Here is a 15726-nt window from a genome sequence, read left to right on the forward strand (position 1 = left end):
CCAGGACTATGTACAAAAGTGTTTGGTTTTTTTGCTTGTGAAACAGGAACCTTTTCTTCTCTCCCTCAGGATCCGGGTGAACATGAATGACAATATCATAGAGCACTATTCCAACGAGGACAACTTCATCCTGTCCATCGAGAGGTCAGCGGACTGCTTCCGGGTCACGCTGGCAGAGATCTGACCCTTTGTGAGGGAGTAGGGGCCCCATCTCAAACATCACTGGACGGCACCAACACCTCAGAGTCCATAGCTCAGAGCCAATGCTGGTCGCCAAGGCTCTCACTCCAGAAGGTGGATTTACTGCGTTGTTCTCAGTGGTGATCGGCTCAACCAAAAGAACCCTGTGGTAACTCAATAGTTCCCCCTGCAGGTGGAGATTGGGACTCCAGGAGAGTGGGACATTAGGGCTCTGATCTGCCTCGCTCTCTCCAGCATGGTTCCATTAGTTTCTTCCCAGTTAGTGCCTTCTGAACATGATCCTGATCCCAATCTCCATCTCGCCTGGGCTCCTGCTATCTCTGTGACTGACAGGAAATCACATCTCTGTGACTGAGAGGAAATCACATCTCTGTGACTGAGAGGAAATCACATCTCTGTGACTGAGAGGAAATCACATCTCTGTGACTGAGAGGAAATCACATCTCTGTGACTGAGAGGAAATCACATCTCTGTGACTGACAGGAAATCACATCTCTGTGACTGACAGGAAATCACATCTCTGTGACTGACAGGAAATCACATCTCTGTGACTGACAGGAAATCACATCTCTGTGACTGAGAGGAAATCACATCTCTGTGACTGACAGGAAATCCCATCTCTGTGACTGAGAGGAAACAACACTGAACAACATGCTGAGTCCCAAATGGTACAGAGCCCATTAAAGCTGATGCTTCAAAGCCCTGCTGCTTTCCAAGTTCAGTCAACAGCTGTTCTAGTAGCAGCACTCAATGAGACTGATTCATATTGTTTTATTGGACGTTTTATTTTATATTTGATCAACAATACAAAAACATACAGATACAAACAACGACATCGTCACCCCCTATCTCCCACCCCTATCTCCCACCCCCTATCTCCCATCAACTGTATCACTCCTCCCCAGACCCCCTATCTCCCACCCCCTATCTCCCATCAACTGTATCTCCCACCCCTATCTCCCACCCCCTATCTCCCACCCATATCTCCCACCCCCTATCTCCCACCCCCTATCTCCCACCCCCTATCTCCCACCCTTATCTCCCACCCCCTATCTCCCACCCCTATCTCCCACCCCCTATCTCCCACCCCTATCTCCCACCCCCTATCTCCCACCCCTATCTCCCACCCCTATCTCCCACCCCCTATCTCCCACCCCTATCTCCCACCCCCTATCTCCCACCCCTATCTCCCACCCCCTATCTCCCACCCCTATCTCCCACCCCCTATCTCCCACCCCTATCTCCCATCAACTGTATCACTCCTCCCCAGACCCACTATCCCCATGGGGTCTCTCACTCCGTCCTCATATGCCATGTCTGGACATGCAGACAGACCCACTATCCCCACTCCTATCAGCTATATCACTCCTCCCCAGACAGACCCGTGGGGTCTCTCATTGCCATGTCTGGACATGCAGACAGACCCACTATCCCCACCCCTATATCACTCCTCCCCAGACAGACCCGTGGGGTCTCTCACTGCCATGTCTGGACATGCAGACAGACGAATTGAAAGTTAGTTAACATTATAATACTTCTGGCAGCCATCTTTCCATCTCCGCCCATAACTTTAGGACTTTATAACATTCCCGAGACGAGTTGAATTATTGGGTCATTGGGTAGTTTAACTCTGCAGAGACGAGTTGAATTATCGGGTCATTGGGTAGTTTAACTCTGCAGAGACGAGTTGAATTATCGGGTCATTGGGTAGTTTAACTCTGCAGAGACGAGTTGAATTATCGGGTCATTGGGTAGTTTTACTCTGCAGACATGACTCTGCCGTTGTGCTGTAGGATGTGTGAATTTTGTCTCTTGTAAAATACATCTTTAAACATTAAATGTCTACTGGATTAAGCGTACATTCCTGTTAACTGTAATCTGAGTTTTTTTCCCAGCATTCCCTCCATCTTGTGCCAATATCAGTTTATATTTAAACCTTGTTTCCAGTAGTTTATATTTTTTATCTAAGTGAGTCAGTTGGCTCTCTCTGCAAATAGGATTCCCTTCCAGATGGCTCTGATGTCCAAAATATTACAATTCTCTGATTTATAAAACATTTGAGTTGGATGTACATTATTTGAACATATCTACATTGGTCAGTCCAAAATGGCTTTTTAAATGTAGCCCCATTAATTTCCACGACTACATTTAAAAAGCCATTTTGGACTGACCAATGTAGATATGTTCAAATAATGTACATCCAACTCAAATGTTTTATAAATCAGAGAATTGTAATATTTTGGACATCAGAGCCATCTGGAAGGGAATCCTATTTGAGTCAGAAAATTATATTCATATATAGGTCAGCTATACAAAAACTTGACTGTTTTCTCTTTCCCTGGACCTCCTGTCAGTCACATTTAGACAGATCCTAGGACCCCTTCAATACAGAGGACCTCCTGTCAGTCACATTTAGACAGATCCTAGGACCCCTTCAATACAGAGGACCTCCTGTCAGTCACATTTAGACAGATCCTAGGACCTCTCAATACAGAGGACATCCTGTCAGTCACATTTAGACAGATCCTAGGACCTCTCAATACAGAGAACCTCCTGTCAGTCACATTTAGACAGATCCTAGGACCTCTCAATACAGAGGACCTCCTGTCAGTCACATTTAGACAGATCCTAGGACCTCTCAATACAGAGGACCTCCTGTCAGTCACATTTAGACAGATCCTAGGACCTCTCAATACAGAGGACATCCTGTCAGTCACATTTAGACAGATCCTAGGACCTCTCAATACAGAGGACCTCCTGTCAGTCACATTTAGACAGATCCTAGGACCTCTCAATAGAGAGGACCTCCTGTCAGTCACATTTAGACAGATCCTAGGACCTCTCAATACAGAGGACCTCCTGTCAGTCACATTTAGACAGATCCTAGGACCTCCTGTGTTATATGAAATCCTAGTCAGAGTTACATTTAGACAGATCCTAGGACCTCTCAATAGAGAAGGATTCCTGTGTTGTAAGAAATCCTAGTCAGAGTTACATTTAGACAGATCCTAGGACCTCTCAATAGAGAAGGATTCCTGTGTTGTAAGAAATCCTAGTCAGAGTTACATTTAGACAGATCCTAGGACCTCTCAATAGAGAAGGATTCCTGTGTTGTAAGAAATCCTAGTCAGAGTTACATTTAGACAGATCCTAGGACCTCTCAATAGAGAATGATTCCTGTGTTGTAAGAAATCCTAGTCAGAGTTACATTTAGACAGATCCTAGGACCTCTCAATAGAGAATGATTCCTGTGTTGTAAGAAATCCTAGTCAGAGTTACATTTAGACAGATCCTAGGACCTCTCAATAGAGAGGACCTCCTGTGTTGTATGAAATCCTAGTCAGAGTTACATTTAGACAGATCCTAGGACCTCCTGTGTTGTATGAAATCCTAGTCAGAGTTACATTTAGACAGATCCTAGGACCTCCTGTGTTGTATGAAATCAGAGTCAGAGTCAGATATTTAGAGTCGGACCAACTTGTATAATGTTTTTACATATTGTTGTAATTCAGTTCCGTCTCATTGTTTAAATATTCTCCATGTCATGTTAATGGGGAGACAATATGGCCGCCGTAGAACGTTCTAGTGTGTGTGCATCATAACGCAGGAGCCTCAATGTCACAACTAAATTCTTGGCTCTGGCCTATCTGTTATTAGTGAGTAGTTGGAACCAACAAACACGAGACTTGGAAAAAGAAGACACGATATCCGAAAATTCGCGCAGAAAACTTGCAGCTTTAATTCTTGCTTTTTAAAGTTGACCCCAAAAAAACAAAAAACAAATCCTGTGTTAACAAAAAACAACAACAAGATCACTAAAATACAGGACACCAATACAAAATCTACAAAATCCAGAAGAAGTACAAACATTTTGTTCGACATTTCATTTTGACAGTATAAATTTATACAATACTGTTTGTGTTTATTTGGCACATGACCACATGACACCATGGTTTATTGATTTATTTCGTACAGAAATGTTACATCCGACAGCTAAAAACAATATAGAAACACATCAAAAAGCCAATGTGTAAATCATTGCAGTAGTTGTGATCCTCAGTTATTTTAAAAAATGTACTTTCTTTACAAAACAGCAGTTATTAAAAAATAAAAACATTCCAAGATTTTGTCCAATGAACACGAAGCCAACTGAAACCACTGGGTTTTAGGCCCTGATCTGGGGCCTCAGTTACATTCAATTAACAGGAGATGGAAGGGTTGGTTTAATGGGGTTCCTGACTGATGCGGTATAACTGATCCAGGAACTGGTGCAGGACTGAACGCCGGGGGGGGGGGGGGGGTGGAGGATGCCTGTGAGCTCAGAGGATGTTCAATATTGGACTGAATGCCGGGGGGGGGTGGAGGATGCCTGTGAGCTCAGAGGATGTTCAATATTGGACTGAACGCCGGGGGGGGGGGGGGGGGGGGGGGGGGGGTGGAGGATGCCTGTGAGCTCAGAGGATGTTCAATATTGTATGTAGTGTATATATGGAGATGACTCATGTCATATACACTACACGTTACATACTCTGTGTGTGTGTGTGTGTACTACATGACCAAAAATAAGTGGACACCTGCTAGTCAAACGTCTCATTCCAAAAATCATTGGCATTAATATGGAGTTGGTTCCCCCCTTTGCTGCTATAACAGCCTCCACTCTTCTGGGAAGGCTTTCCACTAGATGTTGGAACATTGCTGCTATAACAGCCTCCACTCTTCTGGGAAGGCTTTCCACTAGATGATGGAACATTGCTGCTATAACAGCCTCCACTCTTCTGGGAAGGCTTTCCACTAGATGTTGGAACATTGCTGCTATAACAGCCTCCACTCTTCTGGGAAGGCTTTCCACTAGATGTTGGAACATTGCTGCTATAACAGCCTCCACTCTTCTGGGAAGGCTTTCCACTAGATGTTGGAACATTGCTGCTATAACAGCCTCCACTCTTCTGGGAAGGCTTTCCACTAGATGTTGGAACATTGCTGCGGGGACTCAGCCACAAGAGCATTAGTGAGGTCGAGCCCTGATGTTGGGCGATTAGGCCTGGCTCGCAGTCGGTGTTCCAATTCATCCCCAAGGTTTTTGATGGAGTTGAGGTCAGGGCTCGGTGCAGGCCAATCAAGTTCTTCCACACCGATCTCGACAAAACATTTCTGTATGGACCTCGCTTTGTCCACAGGGGTATTATCATGCTGAAACAGGAAAGGGCCTTCCCCAAACTGTTGCCACTAAGTTGGAAGAACAGAATCGTCTAGAATGTCATTGTATGCTGTAGTGTTAAGATTTCCCTTCACTGGAACTAAGGGGCCTGAACCATTAAAAAACAGCCCAGACCATTATTCCTCCTCCACCAAACTTTACAGTGGGCACTATGCATTGGGGCAGGTAGCGTTCTACTGGCATCCGCCAAACCCAGATTCGTTCTTCGGACTGCCAGATGGTGAAGCGTGATTCATCGCTCAAGAGATCGTGTTTCCACTTATCCAGAGTGCTGGATGGCGGGGAGCTTTACACCACTCCAGCCGACGCCTGGTATTAGGCGTGGTGATCTGAGGCTTGTGCGCGGCTGCTCGGCCATGGAAACCCATTTCATGAGGCTCTCGGCGAACAGTTATTGTGCTGATGTTGCTTCCAGAGGCAGTTTGGAACTGGGTAGTGAATGTTGCAACCGAGGACAGATTATTTCCCGTTCTGTGAGCTTGTGTTGCCTACCACTTCGTGGCTGAGCCGTTGTTGCTCCTAGCCGTTTCCACTTCACAATAACAGCACTTACAGTTGACCGGGGCAGCTCTAGCAGGGCAGACATTTGCCAAATGCAACTGGCTTGTTGGAAAGGTGGCATCCTGTGACGGTGCCACGTTGAAAGCTCTTCAGTAAGGTCATTCTACTGTCAATGTTTGTCTATGGAGATTGCATGGCTGTGTGCTCGATTTTATACACCTGTCATCAACAGTGTTGCTGAAATAGACAAATCCACTAATTTGAAGGGGTGTCCACATACTTTTGTCATTAAAACTCATTTTTCAACCACTCCACAAATATCCTGTTAACAAACTATAGTTTGTCCTTCTGGAAGATTCTCCCATCTCTGCAGCACTCCACCAATGAGGCCTTTATGGTAGAGAGGCCAGACGGAAGCCACTTTTCAGTAAAAGGCACATGACAGCCGCTTTGAGTTTGCCAAAAGGACTCTGAGAAAAAGAGAAACAAGATTCTCTGGTCTGACGAAACCAAGATGGCCTGAATGCCAAGCGTCATGTCTGGAGGAAACCTGGCACCATCCTTACAGTGAAGCATGGTGGTGGCAGTATCATGCTGTGGGGATGTTTTTCAGTGGCAGGGACTGGGAGACTAGTCAGAATCGAGGGAAAGATGAACAGAGCAAAGTACAGAGAGATACTTGATGAAAACCTGCTCCACAGCGTTCAGGACCTCAGACTGGGACGAAGTTTCACCTTCCAACAGGACAACAACCCTAAGCACACAGACAAGACAGCGTAGGAGGGTCTTCGGGACAAGTGTCTGACTGTCCTTGACGACCTCAGCGAGAGGCTGGACTTGAACCCGATCGAACATCTCTGGAGAGACCTGAAAATATCTGTGCAGCGACGCTCCCCATCCAACCTGACAGAGCTTGAGAGGATCTGCAGAGAAGAATGGGAGAAACTCCCCAAATACAGGTGTGCCAAGCTTGTAGCATCATACCCAAGAAGACTTGAGGCTGTAATCGCTGCCAAAGGTTCTTCAACAAAGTACTGAGTAAAGGGTCTGAATACAGTTTTAAAAAATGTCTAAAAACCTGTTTTTGCTTTGTCACTATGGGGTTGCGCTGTCGCTATGGGGTTGCGCTGTCGCTATGGGGTTGCGCTGTCGCTATGGGGTTGCGCTGTCGCTATGGGGTTGCGCTGTCGCTATGGGGTTGCGCTGTCGCTATGGGGTTGCGCTGTCGCTATGGGGTTGCGCTGTCGCTATGGGGTTGTGCCGTCGCTATGGGGTTGCGCTGTCGCTATGGGGTATTGTGTATTTGTGTGTGTGTGTACATTGTATATATGACTCAGGGCCAGATTCATGGCTCAGATCCTTGTTATGGGGTTGGTTGTGTTGTGGTTGAATATAACAGGGTTGTGTTGTGGTTGAATATAACAGGGGGTTGTGTTGTGGTTGAATATAACAGGGTTGTGTTGTGGTTGAATATAACAGGGTTGTGTTGTGGTTGAATATAACAGGGGGTTGTGTTGTGGTTGAATATAACAGGGGGTTGTGGTTGAATATAACAGGGTTGTGTTGTGGATGAACAGCACAACATATCTAGTAACATACAGTACTGGGCACATCTTGGTGTGGTGGTCTATGGTCATTTTTATTTGACCTTTATTTAACCAGGCAAGTCAGTTAAGAACAAATTCTTATTTTCAATGCCTAGGAACAGTGGGTTAACTGCCCTAGGAACAGTGGGTTAACTGCCCTAGGAACAGTGGGTTAACTGCCTGTTCAGGGGCAGAACGACAGATTTGGACCTTGTCAGCTCGGGAGTTTGAACTTGAAACTTTCCGGTTACTAGTCCAACGCTCTAACCACTAGGCTACCCTGCCGCCCTGCCATTGGTCAGTGGCAAGGCTTAAGCTGGTCATAGGAGCTGCTGTCTCTACAATCTAACCACTAGGCTACCCTGCCGCCCTGCCATTGGTCAGTGGCAAGGCTTGAGCTGGTCATAGGAGCTGCTGTCTCTACAAAGCTTTGCTGCTGTCGACGAGGAAAAAGTTGGTTCTCCGTAATAACACAGTGACTTTTACAACATCACTGGGCGGGAGGATCACTGGGCGGGAGGATCACTGGGCGGGAGGATCACTGGGCGGGAGGATCACTGGGCGGGAGGCCACAAGCTCGTCCATCACCACTGAAAACCATCAGCACATGAACACACACATGCACCGTACGTACAGGAACCTGTTCCAAAACAAAACCCCTCCTTTTAAAATAAACCCCTCCCCCCAGATTGAAACGGGTTTAACATGCCCCAGTCGAAACATCTCAAATGAAATGTGACGTTGCTTCTCTTCACAACATCACTGGGCGGGAGGCCACAAGCCCCTCCTTTTAAAATAAACCCCTCCCCCCAGATTCACAACAGTAGATGAGAAATACAACAGAATTGCTTGATATCCTTTAAACAACTGGAAACGCATCTCATAACATTTGTTCTGTCAACCTTTCTGTTTTCTACTTTCAGGAGAGGGATCTCGTTTAACTTATTAACAGCCCATAACCGAAGGCTGTGTACAAATGTCTTGAAGGCTCTGCTTAAAGGATCATTCTAACATTTTAAATGCAAATTTCCATTTTAAAGTCTTTTTAAAACTTTTTTTTTACAAAACAAAAGTATTTAAGAGAAACATGTCAAAAATAACCACGTAGTTAACATCAATAACCACATTATCTGTGACAGGAAGTGTCCCAAAAGGGCACCCTATTCCCTATATAGTGCACTACTGCAGACCAGAGCCCTATTCCCCATATAGTGCACTACTGCAGACCAGGGCCCTATTCCCCATATAGTGCACTACTGCAGACCAGGGCCCTATTCCCTATATAGTGCACTACGGCAGACCAGGGCCCTATTCCCCATATAGTGCACTACTGCAGACCAGGGCCCTATTCCCTATATAGAGCACTACTTTAGACCAGAGCCCTATTCCCTATATAGTGCACTACTGCAGACCAGGGCCCTATTCCCTATATAGAGCACTACTTTAGACCACAGAGACCAGAGCTCTATGGGTTCTGGTCTGGAGTAGTGCACTATATAGGGGATAGGGTGGGTTCTGGTCTAAAGTAGTGCACTATATAGGGGATAGGGTGGGTCCTGGTCTAAAGTAGTGCACTATATAGGGGATAGGGTGGGTTCTGGTCTAAAGTAGTGCACTATATAGGGGATAGGGTGGGTTCTGGTCTAAAGTAGTGCACTATATAGGGGATAGGGTGGGTCCTGGTCTAAAGTAGTGCACTATATAGGGGATAGGGTGGGTTCTGGTCTAAAGTAGTGCACTATATAGGGGATAGGGTGGGTTCTGGTCTAAAGTAGTGCACTATATAGGGGATAGGGTGGGTTTCTGGTCTAAAGTAGTGCACTATATAGGGGATAGGGTGGGTCCTGGTCTAAAGTAGTGCACTATATAGGGGATAGGGTGGGTTCTGGTCTAAAGTAGTGCACTATATAGGGGATAGGGTGGGTTCTGGTCTAAAGTAGTGCACTATATAGGGGATAGGGTGGGTTCTGGTCTAAAGTAGTGCACTATATAGGGGATAGGGTGGGTTCTGGTCTAAAGTAGTGCACTATATAGGGGATAGGGTGGGTTCTGGTCTAAAGTAGTGCACTATATAGGGGATAGGGTGGGTTCTGGTCTAAAGTAGTGCACTATATAGGGGATAGGGTGGGTTCGGGTCTAAAGTAGTGCACTATATAGGGGATAGGGTGGGTTCTGGTCTAAAGTAGTGCACTATATAGGGGATAGGGTGCCCTTTGGGACACTTCCCCTGGGGACAGTCCTCTTCCTTTAATTCACTAGAGGTACTTCAAACCATCACTAAAGGCCTTTAACAGTATCTGCATAGTACGATATGGAGACCCCATATTTAACTTGAGTCTGAAAAATACCGTCACAAATATCAATCCAAAATATTACAACTAAAACACAAGTGTTGAAAAACACCCCCACACACATCCACATTCTAACAGTAAAATAACACACAACAATTCCCCCTCTCTCTCTCTCATTCCCTCTCTCTCTCAAGTGTTGAAAAACACCCCCACACACATCCACATTCTAACAGTAAAATAACACACAACAATTCCCCCTCTCCCTCTCTCATTCCCTCTCTCTCTCAAGTGTTGAAAAACACCCCCACACACATCCACATTCTAACAGTAAAATAACACACAACAATTCCCCCTCTCTCTCTCTCATTCCCTCTCTCTCTCAAGTGTTGAAAAACACCCCCACACACATCCACATTCTAACAGTAAAATAACACACAACAATTCCCCCTCTCTCTCTCTCATTCCCTCTCTCTCTCAAGTGTTGAAAAACACCCCCACACACATCCACATTCTAACAGTAAAATAACACACAACAATTCCCCCTCTCTCTCTCTCATTCCCTCTCTCTCTCAAGTGTTGAAAAACACCCCCACACACATCCACATTCTAACAGTAAAATAACACACAACAATTCCCCCTCTCTCTCTCTCATTCCCTCTCTCTCTCAAGTGTTGAAAAACACCCCCACACACATCCACATTCTAACAGTAAAATAACACACAACAATTCCCCCTCTCTCTCTCTCATTCCCTCTCTCTCTCAAGTGTTGAAAAACACCCCCACACACATCCACATTCTAACAGTAAAATAACACACAACAATTCCCCCTCTCTCTCTCTCATTCCCTCTCTCTCTCAAGTGTTGAAAAACACCCCCACACACATCCACATTCTAACAGTAAAATAACACACAACAATTCCCCCTCTCTCTCTCTCATTCCCTCTCTCTCTCTCTCTCATTCCCTCTCTCTCATTCCCTCTCTCTCTCTCATTCCCTCTCTCTCTCTCTCATTCCCTCTCTCTCTCTCTCTCTCTCTCTCTCTCATTCCCTCTCTCTCATTCCCTCTCTCTCTCTCATTCCCTCTCTCTCTCTCTCTCTCTCTCATTCCCTCTCTCTCTCTCATTCCCTCTCTCATTCCCTCTCTCTCTCTCTCATTCCCTCTCTCATTCCCTCTCTCATTCCCTCTCTCTCTCTCTCTCATTCCCTCTCTCTCTCTCTCATTCCCTCTCTCTCTCTCTCATTCCCTCTCTCTCTCTCTCATTCCCTCTCTCTCTCTCTCATTCCCTCTCTCTCTCTCTCTCTCTCATTCCCTCTCTCTCTCATTCCCTCTCTCTCTCTCTCATTCCCTCTCTCTCTCTCTCTCTCTCTCATTCCCTCTCTCTCTCTCTCATTCCCTCTCTCTCTCTCTCTCTCATTCCCTCTCTCTCTCATTCCCTCTCTAACTGTTTACGATACACACAAGAGCTAGGAGGACCTAGTTGAGGGCAGTGGGTGTGTCCAGTACGGAGCGTTGAGAACCAAACAGAGAGTCCGGGGCCCTATTCCCTACGTAGTGTACTACTGCAGACCAGGGCCTACCGGGCTTAAGGTACTGCTATACAGGGAACAGGGTGTGATTTGGGAGTAAACCCTAGGACTTATCGAATACACGGCGAGTGGACTGGATCACATCATGACTGGGATCATGAGAGCCTGGAGATGTTGTCAGGTTGCTGCTGGGAGTGGTTAGAGGAGGAGGAGTCTGGAGGACATGGCTGGCTCTCATTGGCCCGTTGTCTTCAGTGTCATCATTTGAAGGCTTGTCTTCTTCATCAGTTTGCTCCAAAGGTGGAGGGGGGGGGGGGGGGGGGGGGGGGGCTATTTGGATTCGCCCAAATAAACACTGGAAATAGAATGACAAAGACTGGTTAGTGGAGGTAACAGACTGGTTAGTGGAGGTAACTGACTGGTTAGTGGAGGTAGCAGACTGGTTAGTGGAGGTAGCAGACTGGTTAGTGGAGGTAACAGACTGGTTAGTGGAGGTAACAGACTGGTTAGTGGAGGTAGCAGACTGGTTAGTGGAGGTAGCAGACTGGTTAGTGGAGGTAACAGACTGGTTAGTGGAGGTAACAGACTGGTTAGTGGAGGTAACAGACTGGTTAGTGGAGGTAACAGACTGGTTAGTGGAGGTTGGTGGACGTAACAGACTGGTTAGTGGAGGTTGGTGGAGGTAACAGTCTGGTTAGTGGAGGTTAGTGGATGTAACAGACTGGTTAGTGGAGGTTAGTGGAGGTAACAGACTGGTTAGTGGAGGTTGGTGGAGGAAACAGACTGGTTAGTGGAGGTAACAGACTGGTTAGTGGAGGTTGGTGGATGGAACAGACTGGTTAGTGGAGGTTGGTGGATGTAACAGACTGGTTAGTGGAGGGTGGTGGAGGTAACAGACTGGTTAGTGGATGTAACAGACTGGTTAGTGGAGGTTAGTGGAGGTTGGTGGATGTAACAGACTGGTTAGTGGAGGGTGGTGGAGGTAACAGACTGGTTAGTGGAGGTTGGTGGATGTAACAGACTGGTTAGTGGAGGTTGGTGGAGGTAACAGACTGGTTAGTGGAGGTTGGTGGAGGTAACAGACTGGTTGGTGGAGGTAACAGACTGGTTAGTGGAGGTAACAGACTGGTTAGTGGATGTAACAGACTGGTTAGTGGAGGTTGGTGGATGTAACAGACTGGTTGGTGGAGGTAACAGACTGGTTAGTGGAGGTAACAGACTGGTTATTGGATGTAACAGACTGGTTAGTGGAGGTTGGTGGATGTAACAGACTGGTTAGTGAAGGTTGGTGGAGGTAACAGACTGGTTAGTGGAGGTTGGTGGATGTAACAGACTGGTTAGTGGAGGTAACAGACTGGTTAGTGGAGGTTGGTGGAGGTAACAGACTGGTTGGTGGAGGTAACAGACTGGTTAGTGGAGGTAACAGACTGGTTAGTGGATGTAACAGACTGGTTAGTGGAGGTTGGTGGATGTAACAGACTGGTTGGTGGAGGTAACAGACTGGTTAGTGGAGGTAACAGACTGGTTAGTGGATGTAACAGACTGGTTAGTGGAGGTTGGTGGATGTAACAGACTGGTTAGTGGAGGTTGGTAGATGTAACAGACTGGTTAGTGGAGGGTGGTGGATGTAACAGACTGATTAGTGGAGGTAACAGACTGGTTAGTGGATGTAACAGACTGGTTAGTGGAGGTTGGTGGATGTAACAGACTGGTTAGTGGAGGTTAGTGGAGGTAACAGACTGGTTAGTGGAGGTTGGTGGATGTAACAGACTGGTTAGTGGATGTAACAGACTGGTTAGTGGATGTAACAGACTGGTTAGTGGAGGTTCGTGGAGGTAACAGACTGGTTAGTGGAGGTTAGTGGAGGTAACAGACTGGTTAGTGGAGGTTGGTGGATGTAACAGACTGGTTAGTGGAGGTTAGTGGATGTAACAGACTGGTTAGTGGAGGTTAGTGGAGGTAACAGACTGGTTAGTGGAGGTTGGTGGAGGTAACAGACTAGTTAGTGGAGGTAACAGACTGGTTAGTGGATGTAACAGACTGGTTAGTGGAGGTTAGTGGATGTAACAGACTGGTTAGTGGAGGTTGGTAGATGTAACAGACTGGTTAGTGGAGGGTGGTGGATGTAACAGACTGGTTAGTGGAGGTTGGTGGATGTAACAGACTGGTTAGTGGAGGTTGGTGGATGTAACAGACTGGTTAGTGGAGGTAACAGACTGGTTAGTGGATGTAACAGACTGGTTAGTGGAGGTTGGTGGATGTAACAGACTGGTTAGTGGAGGTTGGTAGATGTAACAGACTGGTTAGTGGATGTAACAGACTGGTTAGTGGAGGTAACAGACTGGTTAGTGGATGTAACAGACTGGTTAGTGGATGTAACAGACTGGTTAGTGGAGGTAACAGACTGGTTAGTGGAGGTTGGTGGATGTAACAGACTGGTTAGTGGATGTAACAGACTGGTTAGTGGAGGTAACAGACTGGTTAGTGGATGTAACAGACTGGTTAGTGGAGGTAACAGACTGGTTAGTGGAGGTAACAGACTGGTTAGTGGAGGTAACAGACTGGTTAGTGATCCACACAGCATGAGGGGGTCTTCGATCTCACACTAAGGGGTGAGACATACACAGGAATGAAACGAACAGGAAACCTAAATGAATAGAGTGTGGCCTTACATTGTCTTGACCCCCAAGGCAGGGCGGTTTAGAACTGCCCAGCGCTGCTGGGGTCACACTGTAACAGACGCACGATGGAGGGGTCACTTTTAGCCCCTTTAATGAACTCTTCCAGAGACAGTTTACCTGGAGAAACACAACAGGAGACAGTCAGGTTAGATTAACCTTTAATGAACTCTTCCAGACACAGTTTACCTGGAGAAACACTAGACATGAGTATATATCATTATCAAATAGAGACCTTGACGTTTGGACACCAAACTGAAAACCATTGAGTAAGTAGGTCCTCAACTGGTGGAAACCCTAGAAGTCAAATGTGGGATTATTAACAGGTGGGATTATTAACAGGTGGTAACCCTAGAAGTCAGATGTGGGATTATTAACAGGTGGTAACCCTAGTAGTCAGATGTGGGATTATTAACAGGTGGTAACCCTAGTAGTCAGATGTGGGATTATTAACAGGTGGTAACCCTAGTAGTCAGATGTGGGATTATTAACAGGTGGGATTATTAACAGGTGGTAACGCTAGTAGTCAGATGTGGGATTATTAACAGGTGGGATTATTAACAGGTGGTAACCCTAGTAGTCAGATGTGGGATTATTAACAGGTGGGATTATTAACAGGTGGTAACCCTAGTAGTCAGATGTGGGATTATTAACAGGTGGTAACCCTAGTAGTCAGATGTGGGATTATTAACAGGTGGTAACCCTAGTAGTCAGATGTGGGATTATTAACAGGTGGTAACCCTAGAAGTCAGATGTGGGATTATTAACAGGTGGGATTATTAACAGGTGGTAACCCTAGTAGTCAGATGTGGGATTATTAACAGGTGGGATTATTAACAGGTGGTAACGCTAGAAGTCACTAAATGCTAACAAGCGAAAACATACATACATACACTAATTGCAAAGACAAACAAATCCATCTCATAAAGTTATACAAGCATAGTTAGCTAGTAGTTACTGGATGTAGAGTTATACAACCATAGTTAGCTAGTAGTTACTGGATGTAGAGTTATACAAGCATAGTTAGCTAGTAGTTACCGGATGTAGAGTTATACAAGCATAGTTAGCTAGTAGTTACCGGATGTAGAGTTATACAAGCATAGCTAGTAGTTACCGGATGTAAAGTTATACAAGCATAGTTAGCTAGTAGTTACCGGATGTAGAGTTATACAACCATAGTTAGCTAGTAGTTACCGGATGTAAAGTTATACAAGCATAGTTAGTAGTTACCGGATGTAAAGTTATACAAGCATAGTTAGTAGTTACCGGATGTAAAGTTATACAAGCATAGCTAGTAGTTACCGGATGTAAAGTTATACAAGCATAGTTAGTAGTTACCGGATGTAGAGTTATACAAGCATAGCTAGCTAGTAGTTACCGGATGTAAAGTTATACAAGCATAGCTAGCTAGTAGTTACCGGATGTAGAGTTATACAAGCATAGCTAGCTAGTAGTTACTGGATGTAGAGTTATACAAGCATAGTTAGCTAGTAGTTACCGGATGTAGAGTTATACAAGCATAGCTAGCTAGTAGTTACCGGATGTAAAGTTATACAAGCATGCAAAGGATGTAAAGGAAATGTAAACACTAACACGGTGTACCATATACCAATACACTAACACGGTATACCCTATACCAATACACTAACACGGTATACCCTATACCAATACACTAACACGGTATACCCTATACCAGTACACTAACACGGTATACCCTATACCAA

At 45.7% G+C, this 15726-nt stretch overlaps 1 protein-coding gene across 5 annotated transcripts in view; it reads right to left on the bottom strand.

The window, feature by feature from the left end:
- Window positions 1-11134: 11134 nt before the first annotated feature.
- ncalda (neurocalcin delta a) overlaps window positions 11135-15726 on the bottom strand; it is a 99635-nt gene continuing 95043 nt past the window's right edge. For all 5 annotated transcript variants that reach the window (XM_031811788.1, XM_031811786.1, XM_031811787.1 and 2 more), the window contains 2 exons: window positions 13997-14122; window positions 11135-11679 (listed from right to left, as the gene is read on the bottom strand). In XM_031811788.1, the coding sequence (XP_031667648.1) occupies window positions 14025-14122 (98 nt within the window). In that variant the 3' untranslated portion in view covers window positions 11135-11679; window positions 13997-14024. The remainder of the gene's footprint in view (window positions 11680-13996; window positions 14123-15726) is intronic.

Source organism: Oncorhynchus kisutch, unplaced genomic scaffold (genome assembly GCF_002021735.2).
Source record: "Oncorhynchus kisutch isolate 150728-3 unplaced genomic scaffold, Okis_V2 Okis02a-Okis13b_hom, whole genome shotgun sequence".
Classification (NCBI taxonomy): domain Eukaryota; kingdom Metazoa; phylum Chordata; class Actinopteri; order Salmoniformes; family Salmonidae; genus Oncorhynchus; species Oncorhynchus kisutch.